At 39.1% G+C, this 19,749-nt stretch overlaps 1 protein-coding gene across 1 annotated transcript in view; it reads right to left on the bottom strand.

Moving 5' to 3' along the window:
* Positions 1-2,790: 2,790 nt before the first annotated feature.
* The window catches only part of MSH4 (mutS homolog 4), a 59,277-nt gene continuing 42,318 nt past the window's right edge, over positions 2,791-19,749 (bottom strand). Inside the window, exons 14-20 of the mRNA XM_039327190.1 lie at positions 13,481-13,605; positions 11,666-11,866; positions 11,166-11,284; positions 8,676-8,804; positions 8,414-8,588; positions 7,223-7,311; positions 2,791-3,914 (exon numbers count right to left, since the gene is read on the bottom strand). Of these exons, the coding sequence (XP_039183124.1) occupies positions 3,720-3,914; positions 7,223-7,311; positions 8,414-8,588; positions 8,676-8,804; positions 11,166-11,284; positions 11,666-11,866; positions 13,481-13,605 (1,033 nt within the window). The 3' untranslated portion in view covers positions 2,791-3,719. The remainder of the gene's footprint in view (positions 3,915-7,222; positions 7,312-8,413; positions 8,589-8,675; positions 8,805-11,165; positions 11,285-11,665; positions 11,867-13,480; positions 13,606-19,749) is intronic.

Genomic DNA, 19,749 nt, shown 5'->3' with positions numbered 1-19,749 from the left:
ATCCTTGTAACTAGAAAGAGCATGGATGGTATTTGTCAAAACCATTCTCTTTTGAAGCTGTAAATATCTGCTAGGCAACAGCAAGGCAACTTTGCATATGTTGAAGAAGTCATTTCATAAACTTTCCATTTTATGAACTACAACCTATATACGAATGTCATTCACAACTAGGGAAACATATGGATCTACCCCGTTAACTCCCTTTTTACAACCTTGTAATCCCTTAATTCAGGGTACAATTGGAGTGACTGAATGGAGCTGAATATTTACTAGCTAGATGTCTTTCCAGACACTTACGCAGAGTTAACAGTAGACATTTTTTTCTTTGTACCCTAGGAGAGAAACATCTGCCGCTAGCTAGGATTGAACTCTCAACCTTCTGAATGGCAGGCTAGCGTCTTCACCACTAGGCCACCACACTGCTTACATCTACCCTGTTACACTTTTACAATTTTTTTAAAATATGGAAGCCAACTGATTTTTATCTAGGTAAGTGTCAACTTTTCTTAAGAACAAGGAAACAAGATGAAACATCATCACAGTCCCACCCATTGAAAGGAATATTTATGTTTATAATATACAAGCTTCTATACACTGATCGATCAATCAATCAATCAATCAATCAAATCTTTATTAGAGTCATAGACCAGCATAAGAATGGTGAAATAAAAGCAATGAATAATTTTAAAAGCTAAAAAAATACACAAATTAAACAATGTTTTAAATACACACACACATCCACACACAACCTAAAAACTATAAGAAAAATATTGAGTAAATAGAAAAAAACCCATACAAGTTAATATATGGCTAACTAAATTGATCATAACACAAAACATCTTAACTAACAAGTTAAAAATACTCCCTAAGGCTGGTTTGAAGTGCAGGTCATGCACCCAAATCCTTCCAGCTTGAGAATTGTGTTTGCCAGTGGAGACTGTATTTGGTCTACTTGTGAAATAATATCTGGAACATAGAGATTGAAGTTAATATCTACTGGTAGCCATGCTTGACATTGGTACCGTCAATGATACATTTATGTGGTTGTTGTCGTTTTTTTACAGTCTTATGGAAATGATTTACCATTGTCTTATTTTGGATTATTTTCCCTCCAATTTCCCAATCTAACCTATTGCATTGAAATTCTATGAAAATCTGCCATCTCATCCAAGAACTAACCAGCAAGGCTGCTTAGTTTCCAAACAAATACAGTATTAACCATGAGTTTGCCACTTTCTGAGACACCTCAGTGGATACAGCAATAAATGTTATTGTAATCTAGATATGTATTCTAGTTTTATCTTATGTTCTAGGTCAGTGATGGCGAACCTTTTAGAGACCGAGTGCCCAAACTGCAACCCAAAACCTACTTATGCATCGTCGGGTGCCGCGTGGGTGTGGCCACCGAGTGGGCATGGCCACTGAGCTGTCGGCTCATGCTTGCTCGCTCACTGTCTGCTCCGACTTGTGCTCGCTCTCTCGCTGTCTGCAGCAAATGCTGCTTCCGCCAAAAGTTGCTCCTTTTATAGCCTCTCGCCTATTCCCAGCCTGCGCATGCGCAGAGCTGCGCATGCGTGGAGAGGAGGGAACAGCTCGGCCCAGCAATTACTTGCGTGCCACCACAGACGGCTCCGTGTGCCGTCTGTGGCATGCGTGCCATAGGTTCGCCACCACGGTTCTAGGTTTATAGCAGCCAACAAAATGTCTAAGAGAAGTCTGTAAATGATCCATAAATTGGAACCATTTTTTTACTACATTTATAGATGGAAGTGGGTTTGTTTTTAATAATTGGAAACAGTATTGTCAAGATGGTAAGAACATATATTGTGAAGAAGACTGTTCCAATTATCTTGCATACCAAGGCCCAGAACATGGTTTTCAAGCACATGATATCCACACTCTTCTCAAGTTACAGAGATGTCTTTTTGGTATTTGCTAGGGGAGAATTTAGTTAAGGACGTTTACATGTGTTTTAAATTAGGATGCAGACATTGCACGTGCAATGTGTGAATTGATGATCTCATTTTGAAAACTGTATTTGGATCATGATCATGTAAAATTTAATTCTTTTCTTAATTATTGCACTCTTGATCCCATTCTTAGTTGCTTCTGACTGTTGGACTGTTCCAATCTAAGCTATAAATTAAGGTATATTTTCTTCATTTGTAATAACAATTTATTCTAACAGTGACATCTGTTCTAATTCTAAGCAGATGACACATTGCCCTGCATGTCCTCTTGGTGCTGTATTCCCTTAATCTTTCATGTTTCCTGCTTTATGACAGTTTTCCAGCTTCTATGTGTTATCAAGTAAAATGTGCTTCGCTCTTAAAATATTATAATTCTTCCTATTTACAATTAATGAAGTGTAATACCTGCTCACAGTAGCAAACATATTCTACAATCACACAGCTTTGTTGTAAAAAAAAGAGACGAATTTTAACACTTCCAATTTTTCTTGTATTACTGTGCTTCATATTCACATTTAAAAACAGTTGATGCTGCACAATTTTCTTTGCATGCACTTAATATACGATAATTGTATTTCAAAGAAATACTGCTATTATGATACTTCAGTATGAAAAGAGCTTATTTTAATCCTGTCACAAACATTTGTTAAACATAACAAAATGTATTACTGCTTCTTGTACAATCTGCTTCCTAGAAGACCACCCTCTATCTATGTATCTACATAATACATTTTTATAAAATTGTTTAATGTTTTAAATTATTTTTCTAATATCCACCACAAGACTCACTTGTTGAGATGGGTAGGTACAGAAATCAATCAAATAAACATTGGGCCCTGAACTTAGTGGTTTTCTTGCAGATGTTTCCTTACCAAGCTAGGTAATATCATAACTACAAAGTACAAATATTCTCTTCTATTGAAATAAACAAATAACTTCAAATGAAGCCTTCAATATGTGCTGATGAATGTCTATCATTAATGCCATTAATGCAATACATTCAGTAAATACTTTCTAAATATATTATTTTGAACAATATATTGTTAACCTGTATATGTGTGTGGGGGCAAATGCAACGAACCATAATACAAAATTTGGAGCAAAGATGTAAAAAAGTTGATTTATACAGAATAATGAAGCTCATACAATCAAACTTAAATAAAAGTATATAATATAACATTATATAAATGTTTAGATTTGTTTGCATTTTTCTTTTCTTTTAACGTAAACTGTAATAATCATTAATATAAGAAAATAAAAGAAAAACATTAAAAAGAAAAAACAACAGAAATATATTTATTAAGCCAATGCATCTAGCTAGCCAAAAATGGATTTCTTTAAGTCTCTAATAAAGTGATTAGCAAATTGTTGTTGCTTTGTTTTCTTTCTCTCTCAGTCTACTTTTGGACAAAGGACAGTTCATTTGTGTGTATAGTACTATATATTTTATAAGTGACATTAATGAATGAATCAATACATGTTTTTTTTAAATGAGACCTTTTGTAAATAAAAGCTTTCAGTTAATCTTAATTTTGTGGCTTTTTAAAAAGTAATAATTTCATTACATGTTCTTGTTAATATTTCCAGTTTAATTAAGAATGCATTTACTGTACAATTAAAATATGATAACTATATATTACAAAGAAATACTCCAGAAATGTAGTGATTTATAAAAAAATAATGTTCACATTAAAATAATTTTCAACTGTATCTGCATTAGTTAATCCTGCAGAAAGGAGTGTACATGATTTATGGACATCTGACATCTGCAGTTATTTGTTCAGAGGCAATGCAATCAGTTTCATACTTTTTCTTCAAACCTTTCAAGTATATTCGCAAGCTGTCTGGATCCAACTGAGAGTTGCGAGCAGTCTGAATCAATCTATTTGCTAAGTGATACATAGCCTTCTCCTTTAACATTTCAGGATCTGTTCTTTGCTGTTGCTGTTCATTTAAAAGGACACACACATATTAAAATCTGAATGTTTAGGATGCTCACAATGTCAGTTATCCAAGTTGATTAATGTATTCTCATGTTAATCATTTAAATCACTGTAGAAGATGAGAATGCAAAGCTACATATAGTGCAGACCTATACTTGCCACTAAACTTTAGAGTAAGAGTTTGTAGGAACAAGACATGATCTGAAGTGAAACAGCTGGGATGAAAACCCTCCTGCTCATTACTCCAAATTGTTTATGTTTCCAGCCAGATCCTATACCTGTTTGCTCATAGCACTTGGCAAATCTATAGGACAGTGGTGGCAAACCTATGGCATGTGTGCCAGAGGTGGCACGCAGAGCCCTCTCTGTGGACACGCGCGCTGTTGCCCCAGCCCTGCCTCCCCCCATGGCCCCCTCCTCACCAACAGCCCCCCGGAGGAGAGTTGCCCCCGGGTGCAGCCTGCACAGAGCAGCGCAGCCAAAGACATAGCAGCAGGACAGCAGGGACAAGACTCCACCCTCATGCCCCATTGCGTGCAGATGATGCTGCGGGGTGCGGACAGAGGGCGTGACTGCTGTGACGCTGCAGGGTTTCCTGGGCGATCTGCTGTAGGGAATGGGGGGGCATGGGCAGGCAGGGGTGGAGCAGGGGCAGGGGGGGCGGTTTTTGGGTACTCGGTGTCTAAAAGGTTCACCATCACTGCTATAGGACATTAGTTGATTGGAGCACCTTTATCCCTTTTCTGAATATAGGTAGTCCTAGACTTATGACCACAATTAAGCCCAAATTTTTGTTGCTAAGCAAGACAGCTATTAAGTAGTTTTGCCCTATTTCATGACTTTTCTGGCCACAGTTAAGTGAATCGCTGCAGTTGTTAGAAACATGGTTGTTAATTGCATATGGCTTCCCCACTGACTTTGCTTATCAGAAGGTTGCACAATGATGATCACATGACCCTGGGACAATGCAACCATCATAAATATGAACCAGTTGCCAAAGCATCCAAATTTTGATGACGTGGCCGTGGCAATATCGCAACTGCCCTAAGTCTGAAAAACATTCATAAGTTATTTTTTTTTGTGCCGTTGTGACTTTGAATGGTCACTAAACAAATGGTTGTAAGCTAAGGATCACCTGTATGGCATACAAGTGGCAGTACCCCATTCCTGGAAACTGTGATGCATGTGATCTATATAGGAAAAAGACAACACCAGAATTATCCTTCAGCACTCTAGTTGAATAGAATTGCCACTAGGAATGGTAACAGATAATTGGAAGATTGACTGACTTAGGCATCCATTTTTCTTTTATTCCTTATAAGCATCTCCAATTTCTGTACTACATTGGAAAACTTTCATGGGAGAACAATTTGTAGATAATAACTAGAATATGGGAGGAGAAAGGAAAAGCCAGCTTGCTTTCTCCCCTGCAAATACTCCGGATGCTGCAATAATGCTGGAAATAATCAATTGGGAATTCTCCAGTTTTTGTTATATAATACAGTTTGGTCTGTAAAGTATGTCATGATGTCCACCTTTTTTTACTGAGCTTCAGTTTTCACTGAAAAGTAAACACATTCTGTCAAAATATGAAGGGTGATTACTTGATATAACTACCAAAATTTTGCCATGCTAACAGTAAGAGGCCCTTGCATTCTCATAGAAAAGTTTAACAGTTTCTTTAAAAACATTATATGGGGTGTGGGTGATTGGTTAATTTAAAAAAAGCTTGAAATATTAGACTGTTCTGTCTGGTAGGGATAGTTTGTAAAATAAAAAGAAAAAATACTAGCCAATTATCAGTAAACAATCAAAATAACTTTTCTGCTAGAAGATTGTGCTGCAAGGTTTTTGCGATGTAGTCTTCTGCCTGTTACTTCTTGAGTAAACAGAGAAATGTGGATTTGAAGCTCTGTGCTGCCACATTTATGACAAAGATTTATGTCATTTTCATGAGGCATAGGAGAAATATTTAATCCAGTATACATGGCACTACTGACTGTAGACTAACCATTTGAAATTTAATGCAGACAAGGTAATGATGAAGGATTAGTCTAGAGAATATTTAAATTTATCTGCTTATAAATGGATGTTGCCAGCCTGGGTGAATATCTAAATGGAAGATTGTAAGACTGTGCTTGACAATATTTTTATAAAGACCTGAAAGAGGGGCTGTTTGTCAGAACTTCAGATAAAACAAAAGTAGGAAGTAATAGCATTCAAAATGATCTTGGGATCCTTGAACATTGATTGAAAATCAAAAAATAAAAATAAAACAAAACAAAATATAAATAAAATTTAAATCTTGAATATAAGCTATTGCATTTTGATATGAAAAAACAAAATGTGAGAACTTTGATGAATTGGAAGCAGTACACGAGAAAAGGCAGCAGCTGCTAAAAATGTTAACACATAAACAAAATACAAAACATTCAGATCATAGAAAATGATGTCTCTTCTGCTCTGTTCTCCATCAATTAGCTGCTCTGATGTACTCTTTACAAGACAGACATTGACAACCTGGGAAACATCAGAAGAATGGACAGAACGGTAAAGAAGATTGGAAAACAAGTCCTATGAAAAAAGATTTAAAGTGCTTGGTAGATTTAGCCTGAATAGATAAGGAAAATATGATAGCAGTCTTAAAACCTGAAAGGCTGAAATGCAGAAGCCAAAGCATAACTAATCTTCTGTTGATCCTGTGGGTAGGACTTAAACTATAGGACTGAAGCTACAAGAAAGCAGTTTTCAGTGAAACATTGGAAAAAGCTTTCTAATAGGAATCATTAGCTTTGCCTGTGAGGTGTTGGGCTTTATAGAGCCATCTGTCAGAGATGCTGTCATGCCATCCTAAAATGCCAATATAATACTGAATTGGATTGGATAAGAACCAACATATTCCTTCAACTCTCTGCCTTTATTGTATTGAAAAATAATATGATTTGTTGAATTGAGTGAATTCAGCCTTTGATCTGCAAACTGTATTATGCTTATTGCAATGGGGAAACATGATTAAACAAATCAAAGTGTAGTGCAGGTTAGGATTTAAACCTATGGCTTTTATACATACATACATACATACATACATAGTCATTTTTCTTTTATTGCCATAGTTACTGATATTTCTATGGCTTCTGTGGTTTAATCATATTGTATATTTCTTCACGTGTCACTACAAAAAAAAGTAGAGTGCACATCTCAAAGTATTTTTTCAATAAAATTCAATAAAAAGTAAGCATGTCAATAATAGCATATAACATTAAAAACTGCATTGTATATTCTGAAGTTATGTGCTAATATAATACATACCATCATTTGTTTATCAATAAGAATAACTAGCTTCTTGGCCTCCAATATTATTGATAATGGAAGAGAGGAAACCTCTGCAGCTTTCAAGCCTAAATGTAAAAAAAAACGAAGCCATTTTTTTAATGTGAAAGATAATGCTGTTTAATAAAAGTGTCTGACTTGCCAAATGCCGGATGAAAAGCAGTTCAAACTCTTTCCTTCCTATTATTAATATTAACCATGAGCCAGTGTTACCTTGGCACATTTCCTTTTTAAACAGGATTTAAAGTAAGCTTGCCGATCAGAACAATGTTCAGAGAACATTTAAAAAAAATCAAAATGAGAATTCAAGTAGATGTGATGCTAAATTGGGAAGACAATATGACTAAACAACGTAACATACTTTTATGGGTCTATTTCTTAATCATGTTTACAACATCAAAAGCACAATGTTGACACCAGATTTCTATATTTTTAAAAACAAATTTATGTATCATTCTTTTCCCCCATTCTCTATTCCAAATATTGTCATCTGCCAAGAACCCATCGATATCACAATTGTCATATTGTCATATAATGTCACATATGATATTATATTCTGAATCCTACAGAGTAACTACCTAGGCTCAAAGATATCAAACATTACAGCAATTTCCAGATCAACAGTCTTTCGACAACTTAAACTGTAGACACTATTATGGATTTGAGAAACACCTATTTTATTGAGGCCGAGACAAGAAAATGAACACAGCATGCACAGCGTAATTATTACAGCTTGTATTACATGCATTTCATTTCTTTCCTAATCTCAATGCTAACAAATTTGACTCTTGTATAATATGTGTCAACTCAAAACAGAATGATGGAACTAGATCCTGGTCCATGAAAACTTACGGAACCCTAATATAAATTCATCTATTCCTAGTAGTATTTCAAATGCCACAATGAGAAAAATACTGATTAGTGACAAGAAATAAAACATCTTGCAAAATGGAGAGGCTAATAAAAGTAACTAGACTCAATAAGGAACACATCATAAAATATTAATAGTCTTGTTTTTTAAAAAATAAATAAAAGGCATACTGTTCCATACTGTAACTAAAATTGCATGTGCAAACTATTGTGCTAGATTATCCTCTCCGCATATGCAGATCATATACTGAAACCTACTTGTTTCTGTTGTCATAAGCCTTAATGAATCAGGACTATTACCATAATTTTTTTCCTCTGTGCATCCTTTAGAAAGAATGTAAGTATAAGCAATTTTCTCCCTAATTTCACAATTGCTTCTTACATGCTGCACTTCAAAGTAATTGTTTTCCACATTGGGATATAAGTTATCAATTTGACATAATTCCAAGAAATGAGTAGCAAAGAGTGTAAATGCCTGCAAAAGGAAACAACAATTGAATTGTTGAAATGAGAAAAAAAATAAAAGAAGGTATAAGAAAAAGGATTTAAAAATTAATATTACTTTTAAATTTAGAAGATATTCACAGACTGCATAACATATGCCAATGCCTTCCTCAGGACTGGTACCTCTGCCAAGCTCATCAATTATGATAAGTGATCTGTCATTAGCATTTTGTATGATGTATGTTACCTAATGAAAGAGACATCAAATTTCATTATTAATATTCCACGTGTGGATAAATCCCACTAATAGATATTTTCATTTCCTACTCAAAATCCAGACAGGAAATTTAGTTTAGTAACAGTCAACCAGCTGCCACATAAAAACAAATCATTAATCAGCACCAATAGCCCAATTCAAGAATTTTCTGCATTCACAATTGTTTCAATTTTCACAAAAGCAAATGCATGCATAACTTTATGCTGTAAGCTGATCTTTCGCGGTGCTTGAGTAATTGAAAAGAAATGCTTGTACAGCAATCATCTTTGATTAATTTTTTGCATGTAAGTAATTGGTTCAGCAGGGCCTGTGTTTGATCTAAATTTCTAAATTCATAACACATCTTTAAAAAGAGACATCAGTGTAGAAATAATGATAATCATATATTCCATTCATATCTACACAAGAAGCAACTTTCAGCAAGTTAGATCACTATTCAAATAATAAGACTGAAGTAAAAATTTAGGATTCAATCCTGTATGTATTAAACCTGTTAGTAGTTTGAATGCAAATAAGGTTTAGCTGAACCTTTAAACCCTGCTTGAAAAGAAAGTAACTACCTTGCAGGCTTGCCCAGCAAATGACCTCTTCCAGTGTTATGATGGATAATGAACTTAATGAATTACATGATAAAATATTCAATCTAATAAAGTGCATATAATCAATGCAAATGTCTCAGTGAATGGATTAAAGGGGACTCTGTATGCTTGAGTGGACTAGAACAATGATACGTCGAAGATCAGGAGAAGATCAAAGTATGGCTGATGGATAAAAGTGCTAAGAATCGGACATGAACTTCCATGATGTAAAATTGCTCAAGAACACCTAGACTCCTTCACAAATCATAACAAAATTGCATACCAAGATTGATGAAAACTGGCTTGTCAGAATCCAATACTGCTCAGAGTAGCCGTGAACGGAGATATAGGCAGCAAATATTTTATTTGATAAATAAAACAAATGGATACCTTTAGGCCAGTGGTGGCAAACCTATGGCACGGGTGCCAGAGGCGGCACTCAGAGCCCTCTCTGTGGGCACACATGCCGTCGCCCCAGTCCTTGGCCTTCAGCCGGGTTTTATAAAACCTTTTCGCTTTAGACCTCCGATGCCATGTGCAAAAAAAAAAAGGTTCAATCGATCAGTCAATTTCAACTATTCACGGGAAAAAAAGGGTCTTGCAAAGTTGGAATTGATTGATTGAACTTTTTAGTCCCACCAGTCTGCCGTTACCACTGCAGCCACGCCCACCCAATGGGCCACACCCTTCCAATTGGACACACCCAGCCTATGGGCCACACCCACCCAGCACCCGACGATGCATAAGTGGGTTTAGGGTTACAGTTTGGGCACTCGGTCTCTAAAAGGTTCGCCATCACTGCTTTAGGCTATTAAACAGGAGGCAAAGAGGAATGCTGACAGAAGTTTAACATATCTGTGTAGTAGGTAAGAATGCTCCATTTTGATTGCTATTTTGATTTCTGTTTTTTGCTTACTATTACTTTCTTTATTGTATCTTTTTCACAAGACAACTGATTGTATGCATGGAAACTCTTTTGGACTATAACTTAACGCATGGATTTATACCCCTTACAAAATTTGGGGATTTTATGTCTGTTTAAACATTTTTCCTAAAAGAATAAATACATATAATTAAATATATATAATTAACTGAAAAAGAGTTATTTTCAAGTGATCTAAGGGTGCAGATAAGGGACTATAGGTAAGGAAAGTAAGTAGGTCATAAAGCTGTCTATGTCAAGATGTCACTACACCAGTATGACACAAAACAATACAATTCATTACACCAATTTATTTGTTTGTTTGTTTAATTTATGTGCCACCCATCCTGTCCAGAGATGACTCTGGATGGTTTACAAACATTAGAACCCATTAAAATAATAAAGCAAAAAATAACAACAGTAATAAATACTGTTAGAAGATATTTGCATTGTTTTATGTTGCAGGATCCAATTTAGGTTAGTCACTGGGACCAGAGATTTCATCTTCTGAGTGTTTGGACTCCTGCTGCAACCCATCTTCAGGGAACTTTTCTCCAGCAGAGTGTGTGCTATGACTGATCCAGATTGGATCCTGCAACATTATCCTGAGACAAATATATATGCATTCATTCAATGTTTTGAATCCTACGAAGCAAAAAGACACAGACATGACATTTGCCTCATTTATATGGTGACATCATGACACACCTGGTATCATTTTGATCTAATAACTGCATCTAACATCTGTTTATGAATATAACCTATGAATCAATTAAATCTGAATCAAGGCCATTTATTAACTAACAATCTCTAACTCAATTAAATAAATACCTCTTTCATTTCTTTCATGAATGTTGATGAATTTGTTTCTATATCATCATCCATACCTATTCTGGTAAATATTTGTTCAGCAATTCTAAAAGCAGAATATTCTGCTGGGACGAAAGAACCTGCAGATTAAAGAAAGAAACAAAACAAATGCCAGATGTTCATAGGTTTACTGCATTTGAACTAATTTTAGCTTTGTCAAATTTGTGAAACAGTAAAAAAAATGTACATAATTTTTAAACACTATGATATCCTTTTATTTGTAAATCATAATTGGTACATGTACGTACACACACACACACACACACACACACACACACACACACACATATCTTGAGTGTTTTTTTGATACCCATCGGCCCAAATATGGGAGGAAGAAATCTTTTGCTGTATCAGCTCAATCTAGAGCTATCCACAGGCAGCAGTCGCTACTGCGATATCATTTGTATTTGCAATCCAAAAATTTAGCGAACACATACACATTCAGAGAAGCTATTGTTTACCCATTTGTGCCATAATCTGAGAAAGAGCTATCTGTTTTAAGTAGGTTGATTTTCCACTCATATTTGGTCCTGTAATTATTATAAAATTACTTCCTTCTGTGATATAGGTATCATTGGGAACAGGTTTTTCAAAATGTACTTTTTCAAGAACTGGATGCCATCCTTGCTTTATTGCTAATGTATCTGTAAACTCAGGACGTACTAAAAGGAAAAAAAATAATAAAATATTTTAATATTCATTTGTTATTGTCAAGTATATTGTAACACAAGCTACTTACACCTTGGTTTATGAACCATCCAGAAATGTATACGTTATGTAATGTATACAATGTGTAAAACTGCATTATTCCTAAATTTTTATATTACTATTTGCAGAACATGTAAAAATTGAGAAATAATGCAATCCTACATATAAATAAGTAAGTTCCAAATTTCATTAAAGCTTATTCTCATAAACCCGTACAGCCCTTCCAGCCAGTGGTGTGACAAGGAGGGCTGTGTGTGTGTGGTCCACTCTGAATGCAGGGAATAAAGGGAATGCTGTTTAAAACATAAGGAGGCTAACAGCGGGTGTGGAGTTGTTACTGCCTTCATGCCAATCTGCTGTTTGGCGGTGGGTGGTAGCACAGCAGTGATGAAGGGGAGAAAAAGTGCTTTCAAGTCACAATTGGCAACTACTCCCTGCAGTTTTCCTGGCAGCATTTTTCAGAAATGGCTTGCCAGTTTCTTTTCCATAAGACTGAGAGAAGAGACTGGTCCAAGATCACCCTGGAGGCTTTGTAACTAAGGTAGGGTAAGAATTTATAGTCTCCTGGTTTTTAGTCTGAAACCTTAGCTAGTACACCAAACTGGCTCTCAGCAATAAAGGAAGGGGCTGTTAAAAATGATCCAGTCCAGATATCAAATACATTAGGAATGCCACTACCAGCAGCCTAAATTAAACAAAGTGAAACTTAACATATATGCAAAATCTTCCAATTTAAACCTTAATTAATTCAATAAGTCTAACTTGCCAGTTGCATATTTATTTTAGAAATCAGAAGCAATGGCAGGAATGGAATAGAATCAAAGAAAGTAATTGTAAATTGCTATTTTTGAAATATGTTTCATTTGAGATACAATATTCCAAGAGACTTCCAATGTCAGAATTGTGGAATAGCTGGAGGGCAACATGTTTATACCCCAATCTTTATCAACAATATTAATAAGATGCTGCCCAAAAGGTTTTCAAATATTATATTTTCTATCTTTAACTTTATTATAAAAGAATAGCATTTTACCCAAATATTAATCTGTGTGCCAAAAAATCACTATAGCTAAGGTATGGGCTGTCATAATAAGATAGCACTGTAAAATACATCTTAATGCAATCTTTGAATGAGGCTGTTAAATTATTGCCGATGCTATTGTTTAATTTTTTTAACCTTACTGAAGTATTCTTTTGCATTATGTTAGGTGTCACTACAAGTACTTCTCATTTAGCAACCACAACAGGGACTAGCAACTTGATTGTTAAGCATAGTGATTGCCATGTGAAACTGCAACTGAGCTTATGATCTCACTTCAAGCTTTTCTTTGTTTTATAGGGCCATAAATGTGAGGATTGATCTTAAAAATAACTTTACAACTTTACTACCATTGTAACTGTGCACTGTCACTAAGCAAGGCAGTTGCTAAACAAGAACTACCTGTAATTAATTATTTTTTGTAGATATGGTTAAAAAAAATAAGTGGACTACCTGTAGTTAATGATTTTGTACGTATGGTTATAAAAAAGAGGGTATAAGTTTCAGTATAAGAAACAAAATTACTTACCATAGTCAGACAGTGTGCAAGCATGGGCAAATGACTGCAACATATCTAGCATAGAGACAGTGTCAGAGAGTTTGTACAAGCAATGGATATGCTCATAGATTTCACTCAATAGTTTGCACACTATCCTGTAAATAAGGATAAGTACAGTTTATTTTACTATTCAAAGTAATTTACACTATTAGTAAATGTATCACTATATTCTAAATAAAATTCCTTTACATAACTGAAAAAAATTACATATTTAAAAAAAATGTTAATAGAATTTATGTGACACAAAATGACTACATTATTATATTATACCTTATCAGAACTGAATAACAATTAGAGCTGGAAACATTTTACAAATATTAGAAATAAACCAGTATAAAAGGGGTTTGGTTATCTTATGAAAATACACTTTATTATCAGAGATTTTCAGATTCAAAAATCTGAAATGCAAAATGCATTTTTAAGGTTCATGGGTTAATGTGCCAAAGAATATATTCTGAAATCATAAAGAAGGCCCTAACCTTAACATTCTTTTTTTCTGAAAGGGGAAAAAGTGGAAATATTAGAAACCTGACATAGGCCGATCAAAACAGGTTTTGGATCTTCAGGATCCAAATCTCTGAATTTACTTATCTCCATTTTAAGCAGCAAAAATGAATCCAGTCTTGGTGCCTACCATAAGCAGGACTTTTAAATTTCTGAAGTAGCAGTCTCTGAACAATGCTTTGCTTTAGGAATGCTTGGCCCAGATATGTTTTTTATTAATGTATATTTCTAATTTAAGGGAAACACACTTGTTATGTCCCGAGCCTTGCAAACGGCTCGGGCGTTTGCAGGCAGTCCCGGGCAGGTGCAAAGCTGCCCGGGACCAGACAGGCTGTCGCCAGCGCCGTGCGCATGCGCGGGTGCTGGCGCGGGAAAAGTAACCCATTTACCCGGGAGTTGCCTATATAAGAGGCTGCGAGGCGTTTGGGCGAGGCTGAAGCCATCTTCCTGTAAGCTGAACGCTGAATAAAAGAAACTGAGAACTCCAGCTGCTTCTCGTGTCTATTTTCCCGCCACGGACTCAACACTGGCGACGAGGATGGGATGCCTTGCACTACCTGGAAAGGAAAAAGTGTAAGCTTACCCAAGGAGTCCTGAGCGGCAGAAGAGGAACGGCGTCGACTCGGCAGCTGCCCGCCAATCCGGTGCGCATTCGGCGGTAGGCTGGCTGATAGACCCGTCTCCTGAAGATCCGAAGATGGCGAAAATTGGAAGGCTTTCGGAATTCGATGTCTCACATCCAGAGCGGTGGGAGTCCTACGTATCCAGAATGGAGAACTACTTCAAGGCAAACCAAGTGACGGAAGATAGCTTGAAGGCTGCCACCCTGCTTTGCGTTTGCGGCCAAGACGCCTTCGAAATCGCAGAAAACCTTGCAGCACCTGTCCCAGTAGAGTCTGTAAGCTACGCAGACCTGAAGAAGCTGCTGAAGGAGCACTTCCACCCCAAGGTGTCCGTTATCTCATGGCGCCACACCTTCGAACAGAGGGATCAACGGTCCGGTGAGTCAGCCAAGGAATACATCGCCGCGTTACGGAAGGCCGCCAAGCCCTGCGAGTTCAAGGACCTCGAGGAACGACTGAGGGACCGATTCGTGTGCGGGTTAAGGCATCGAGAGCTACAACAGAGACTTTTCGCTAAGGAAGAATTATCCTTCCAAGACGCCTTAAGGGAAGTCACCGCAGAAGAAGCAGCAGGCGGCGCCGTCAAGAACATGCGGCCGATCAGAAGCAGTGTGCAGAGGGTGCGTCCGTGCACCAGGAAGACGTCCAACGAAACTCCGAGGAGGATCCGGACGAGGAAGTCGACCGTCTACACCCCGCGAAGGAAGGAACCAGAAGGGAAGCTCTTCGGCTCCGCTCAAGTGCATCGGCTGTGGAGGTCGCCACAGGAGAACCGACTGCAAGTTCCGCTCCGCTACCTGCCGGGCATGCGGCAAACTAGGGCACATTGCAGCTGTGTGTCTGGGCCGACGAAAGGCACAACCCCAAGAAGAACGCCTGAAGGGTACCAGACTCCCCAGCCAGAATAGGGTAGGTTTTTGCGCTTCGCGAAGAAGCATCTGTAGGACAGGCACACACAAGCCCATGAAGAAAAAGCTGTCACTCAACGTGAAGCTACAAGGGGTTCCATTATCTATGGAACTAGACACAGGGGTCTGCCCCTACTTTGACGATGTCTTGATTGCAGGAGACTCCACACACATTCTAGCTGAAAGGCTTAGGGCTGTCCTGTTAAGATTCAGGAAATCAGGCCTCAAGCTCAGAAAAGACAAATGCAAGATTGGGGTGCCTTCTACTGAATTTCTGGGATTCAAAATTGATGCTGCTGGGATTCATCCTGCTGAATCCAAACTAACTGCTATTTTAGAAGCACCCAGGCCAAAGTCTAAGGCCGAACTTCAGGCCTTCTTAGGCCTCCTGAATTTCTACAATTCTTTTCTTCCACATAAAGCTAGTGTAGCTGAGCCTCTTCACAGGCTACTAGACAAACAAGCTGTGTGGCTGTGGTCACAAGCACATGAGGCTTGCTTTAAAGAAGTCAAGGCCTTGCTCACTTCTAACAGTGTTCTTGCACATTTCAACGAGTCTCTTCCTGTGTGCATCGCTTGTGATGCGTCCCCCTACGGGGTTGGAGCTGTCCTGAGTCACCTCAGGTCTGATGGAACTCAGGTTCCTATTGCATACTACTCCAGAACACTGTCTTCTGCCGAGCGCAACTACGCTCAGATAGACAGGGAGGCTCTGGCTGTTGTTGCTGGAATTAAAAAATTCCACGATTTTCTATATGGCAGGCATTTCACGGTCTTCACTGACCATAAGCCTCTGCTGGGACTGTTTACCACACGTAAGCAGACTCCCCACATCATTTCCCCTAGAATGCTTAGGTGGTCTATTTTTTTGTCTGCATATGATTTTTCATTACTCCACAAGCCTGGGAAAGAAATGGGCCATGCTGATGGCCTCAGTAGGTTGCCTCTGCCAGTAGTAGAAGCTGACCCCGCGCCAGCTGTCAACATTCTATCAATCCAAGCCTTGCCCGAGCTCCCTCTTAGTGCCAGGGATGTTACCGCTGAAACAGGTACAGATCACACACTTTCACGTGTCCGCTCCTGGGTCCTGTCCGGGTGGCCTGAGCACTGCCCTAGTCCTGAGTTTCAGAGTTTCTGGTCCAAAAGGAACGAACTGTCCCTTTCTCAGGGTTGTCTGCTTTGGGGAAACAGAGTTGTCATTCCCACCTCAATGAGGATTAGGGTCTTAGAATCCCTCCACGAGGGTCATCCTGGCATTGTTCGTATGAAGGCTCTTGCACGAAGCCACTTGTGGTGGCCTGGTTTAGATAAAGGTATTGAGGCTAAGGTACACGCATGCCACCTGTGCCAACGATCTCGCCCAGAGATGCCCCAAGCTCCTGTGCATAGATGGGAGGAAACACAGTCCCCATGGTCTAGGGTGCACATTGACTACGCTGGGCCCTTTCAGGGCCAGTTCTTCTTGGTCCTTGTTGACAGCCATTCAAAATGGCTTGAGGTTGTGCCTGTCTCATCCACCACCACTGCAAAGACTATTCAGGTACTGAGGGGGATTTTTGCTGCACACGGGCTGCCAGATGTCATTGTGTCCGACAACGGCCCTCAATTCACCTCCTCCGAATTCCAAGCTTTCTTACAGGCAAACCTGATTCGTCATGCCACGTCTGCGCCTTTTCACCCGTCCACCAACGGTATGGCTGAACGCATGGTGCGCATCGCAAAGGACGCCTTGAAGAGACTCACCTACGGGGACTGGCATCACAGGTTGGCTGACTTTCTCCTTTCTTATCGCACCACACCGTCCACTTCTACAGGGAGAAGTCCAGCTGAACTTCGTTGGGGGCGCCAACTTACTACTAGACTTGACCGGTTGCATCCGGACAGACTGCCTTCATCTACCTCACATCCTAGGGCACCTAGACAACTACTTGTGGGTGCCCCGGTTTGGGCTCGCAATTACGGGCCTGGTCATACATGGGTCCCCGCTTCTGTGTCCAGGATCACAGGCCCTCTCTCCTACGAGGTTGCCCTGGACAACGGTCGTGTCCTGCGTCGGCACATCGACCAACTTCGCCCTAGGCGAGACTTTTCTGCTGAGACTCCTGGGTCTTTTCCAGGGGGGAGGGGGACCCTTTGGAGCAAAGGGAAGGGCAAGAGCTACTGCCCATCTCCACTGAGGGAGCCACAAACGGCCCGTCCCAGGTTCCGCAATTGCTCCGAAAAGAAAGTCATGGAGCTTACCCACACAACAGGCACTCACGCCTACTCCAGCCAGGGAGTCACCCCGGGGGCATACTCACTTTCCACACACATCACACAGCACTCCAGCAACGGAGGATACCCGGGGGCATCCCAACAAATCATTCCCTGCAAGAGAGCTGGCACACAATTCCCAAGGTTGGCCTGACCTTACCCCAAATCCTACAGGGGGTCAAACATACACAGAGCTAGTCGAGGAACCAAGTCCCGACTACAACACCCCTAGCACAAATCAGGGAACACCTGAGTTTTGGGAAAGTACAGAAACCCACACGAGCCCGAGCACAGAATGGGGTTCAGGGAATGGACAGCCTCCTGACAGGTCTTGGACTGACCTAGGAGGTTCTACAGAGACGCCCAGCAGCGGCTATCACTTCAAGGGGCCTGAGGGTCTACAGCTAGGTAGGTCAACCAGGTCACAAAGTAACAGAAGCCCTGGCCTGACGAGCCCGGTGGGCAAGCAAGCAGGCCAGGCATCGGGGCACAGTCCTTGGAAGACACCAGGGCACAATAGAGAGAACAGGCTCACGCCTCCCTCCAGTCAGGGAACTTATGCCAGTAATCCAGAGCTAAGAAGGTCACAGAGAGCAAAGAAATCTCCTAAGTACCTAGAAGATTACATAACATTGCTGGCAAGGCAAAAGCCAGTAAACAGTGGGAGCACTGGGGAGCAAATTGTCGTATAAAATAAATGTTGTATGTTGGTAGTAGTTTTAGCCCGGGGGAAAGGGGTGTTATGTCCCGAGCCTTGCAAATGGCTCGGGCGTTTGCAGGCAGTCCCGGGCAGGTGCAAAGCTGCCCGGGACCAGACAGGCTGTCGCCAGCGCCGTGCGCATGCGCGGGTGCTGGCGCGGGAAAAGTAACCCATTTACCCGGGAGTTGCCTATATAAGAGGCTGCGAGGCGTTTGGGCGAGGCTGAAGCCATCTTCCTGTAAGCTGAACGCTGAATAAAAGAAACTGAGAACTCCAGCTGCTTCTCGTGTCTATTTTCCCGCCACGGACTCAACAATACTCATCTACCGATTGCCCTGTTTTAAAGAAATGACTTAATTTCTTTAATACCAGATGATACATTTAATGATTAACAAGTTCAGTATGACCTTCAAGGGTTCCTGTCGTTCTCTGAGAAAGCCCATTTTAAAGCCTTAGGTTTCTAGAAGACCTTTGAATGACTGGAATCTTGAAATTAAGTTAGTTCAATGAAACCAAAATTTGGGAGGCATCAATGTTGAAAGAGAAATATTTTGGGTGTGAGGCTAATAATAAATGAGCTAAAATAAATCTACTACTGCAATTTGACTTCATATAAACTAGTATAGTTTTTACCCTGGTTCTTTAGTGGGATTTTAAATAAAATTTACCCATTTAAAAATACAGCAGCTTTAAAGGTTAAAGACACTGTTCTGTGAGATCCGTGTGGTCCTTTGAATTTTAAAAGAATAAAGAAAATGCCCATATAAGAAGGGTATTAAAAACACTACAATTTTTAATTTTATGAAACTCTCATACAGTCACTCTATAAAATTTATTAGCATTTGATGTAGAGCATAAGGATGTTTTTATGTTTCTTCATATAATGCATAATTAATTTATAGAAATCAATTGCTGAAAAATGTAAATGATAAATAATATTTTCAATGGCTTTATTAGATAGACAAATTCGACAAATTCAAAGACAAATGGCATAATTAATAACTATTAAGCCTGATTATATGCCACAGAATATTAGTCATTCGAGGGCTCACACTGAGGCTACTGTCTTTAAACTTTGTTTGTAGTGTCTCTGGAGACATTCTAGATAATAAACCTACGTGCAGCCTCCTTTCTGAAATTTTTTACTCAATATCCTTAGTGAGTCAGTTTGTGACTTGAATTGAGATGCTCACTTCTGGGTCCATAGTGAAAAGGTTGATTTTAGCTTTTTTTCCTCTTTCATGAACAGAA

The sequence above is a fragment of the Crotalus tigris genome, unplaced genomic scaffold (assembly GCF_016545835.1).
Source record: "Crotalus tigris isolate CLP2741 ecotype Arizona unplaced genomic scaffold, ASM1654583v1 scf7180000024358.1859470, whole genome shotgun sequence".
NCBI classification, from domain to species: Eukaryota; Metazoa; Chordata; class Lepidosauria; order Squamata; family Viperidae; genus Crotalus; species Crotalus tigris.
This window is presented reverse-complemented; position numbering and strand designations above follow the sequence as displayed.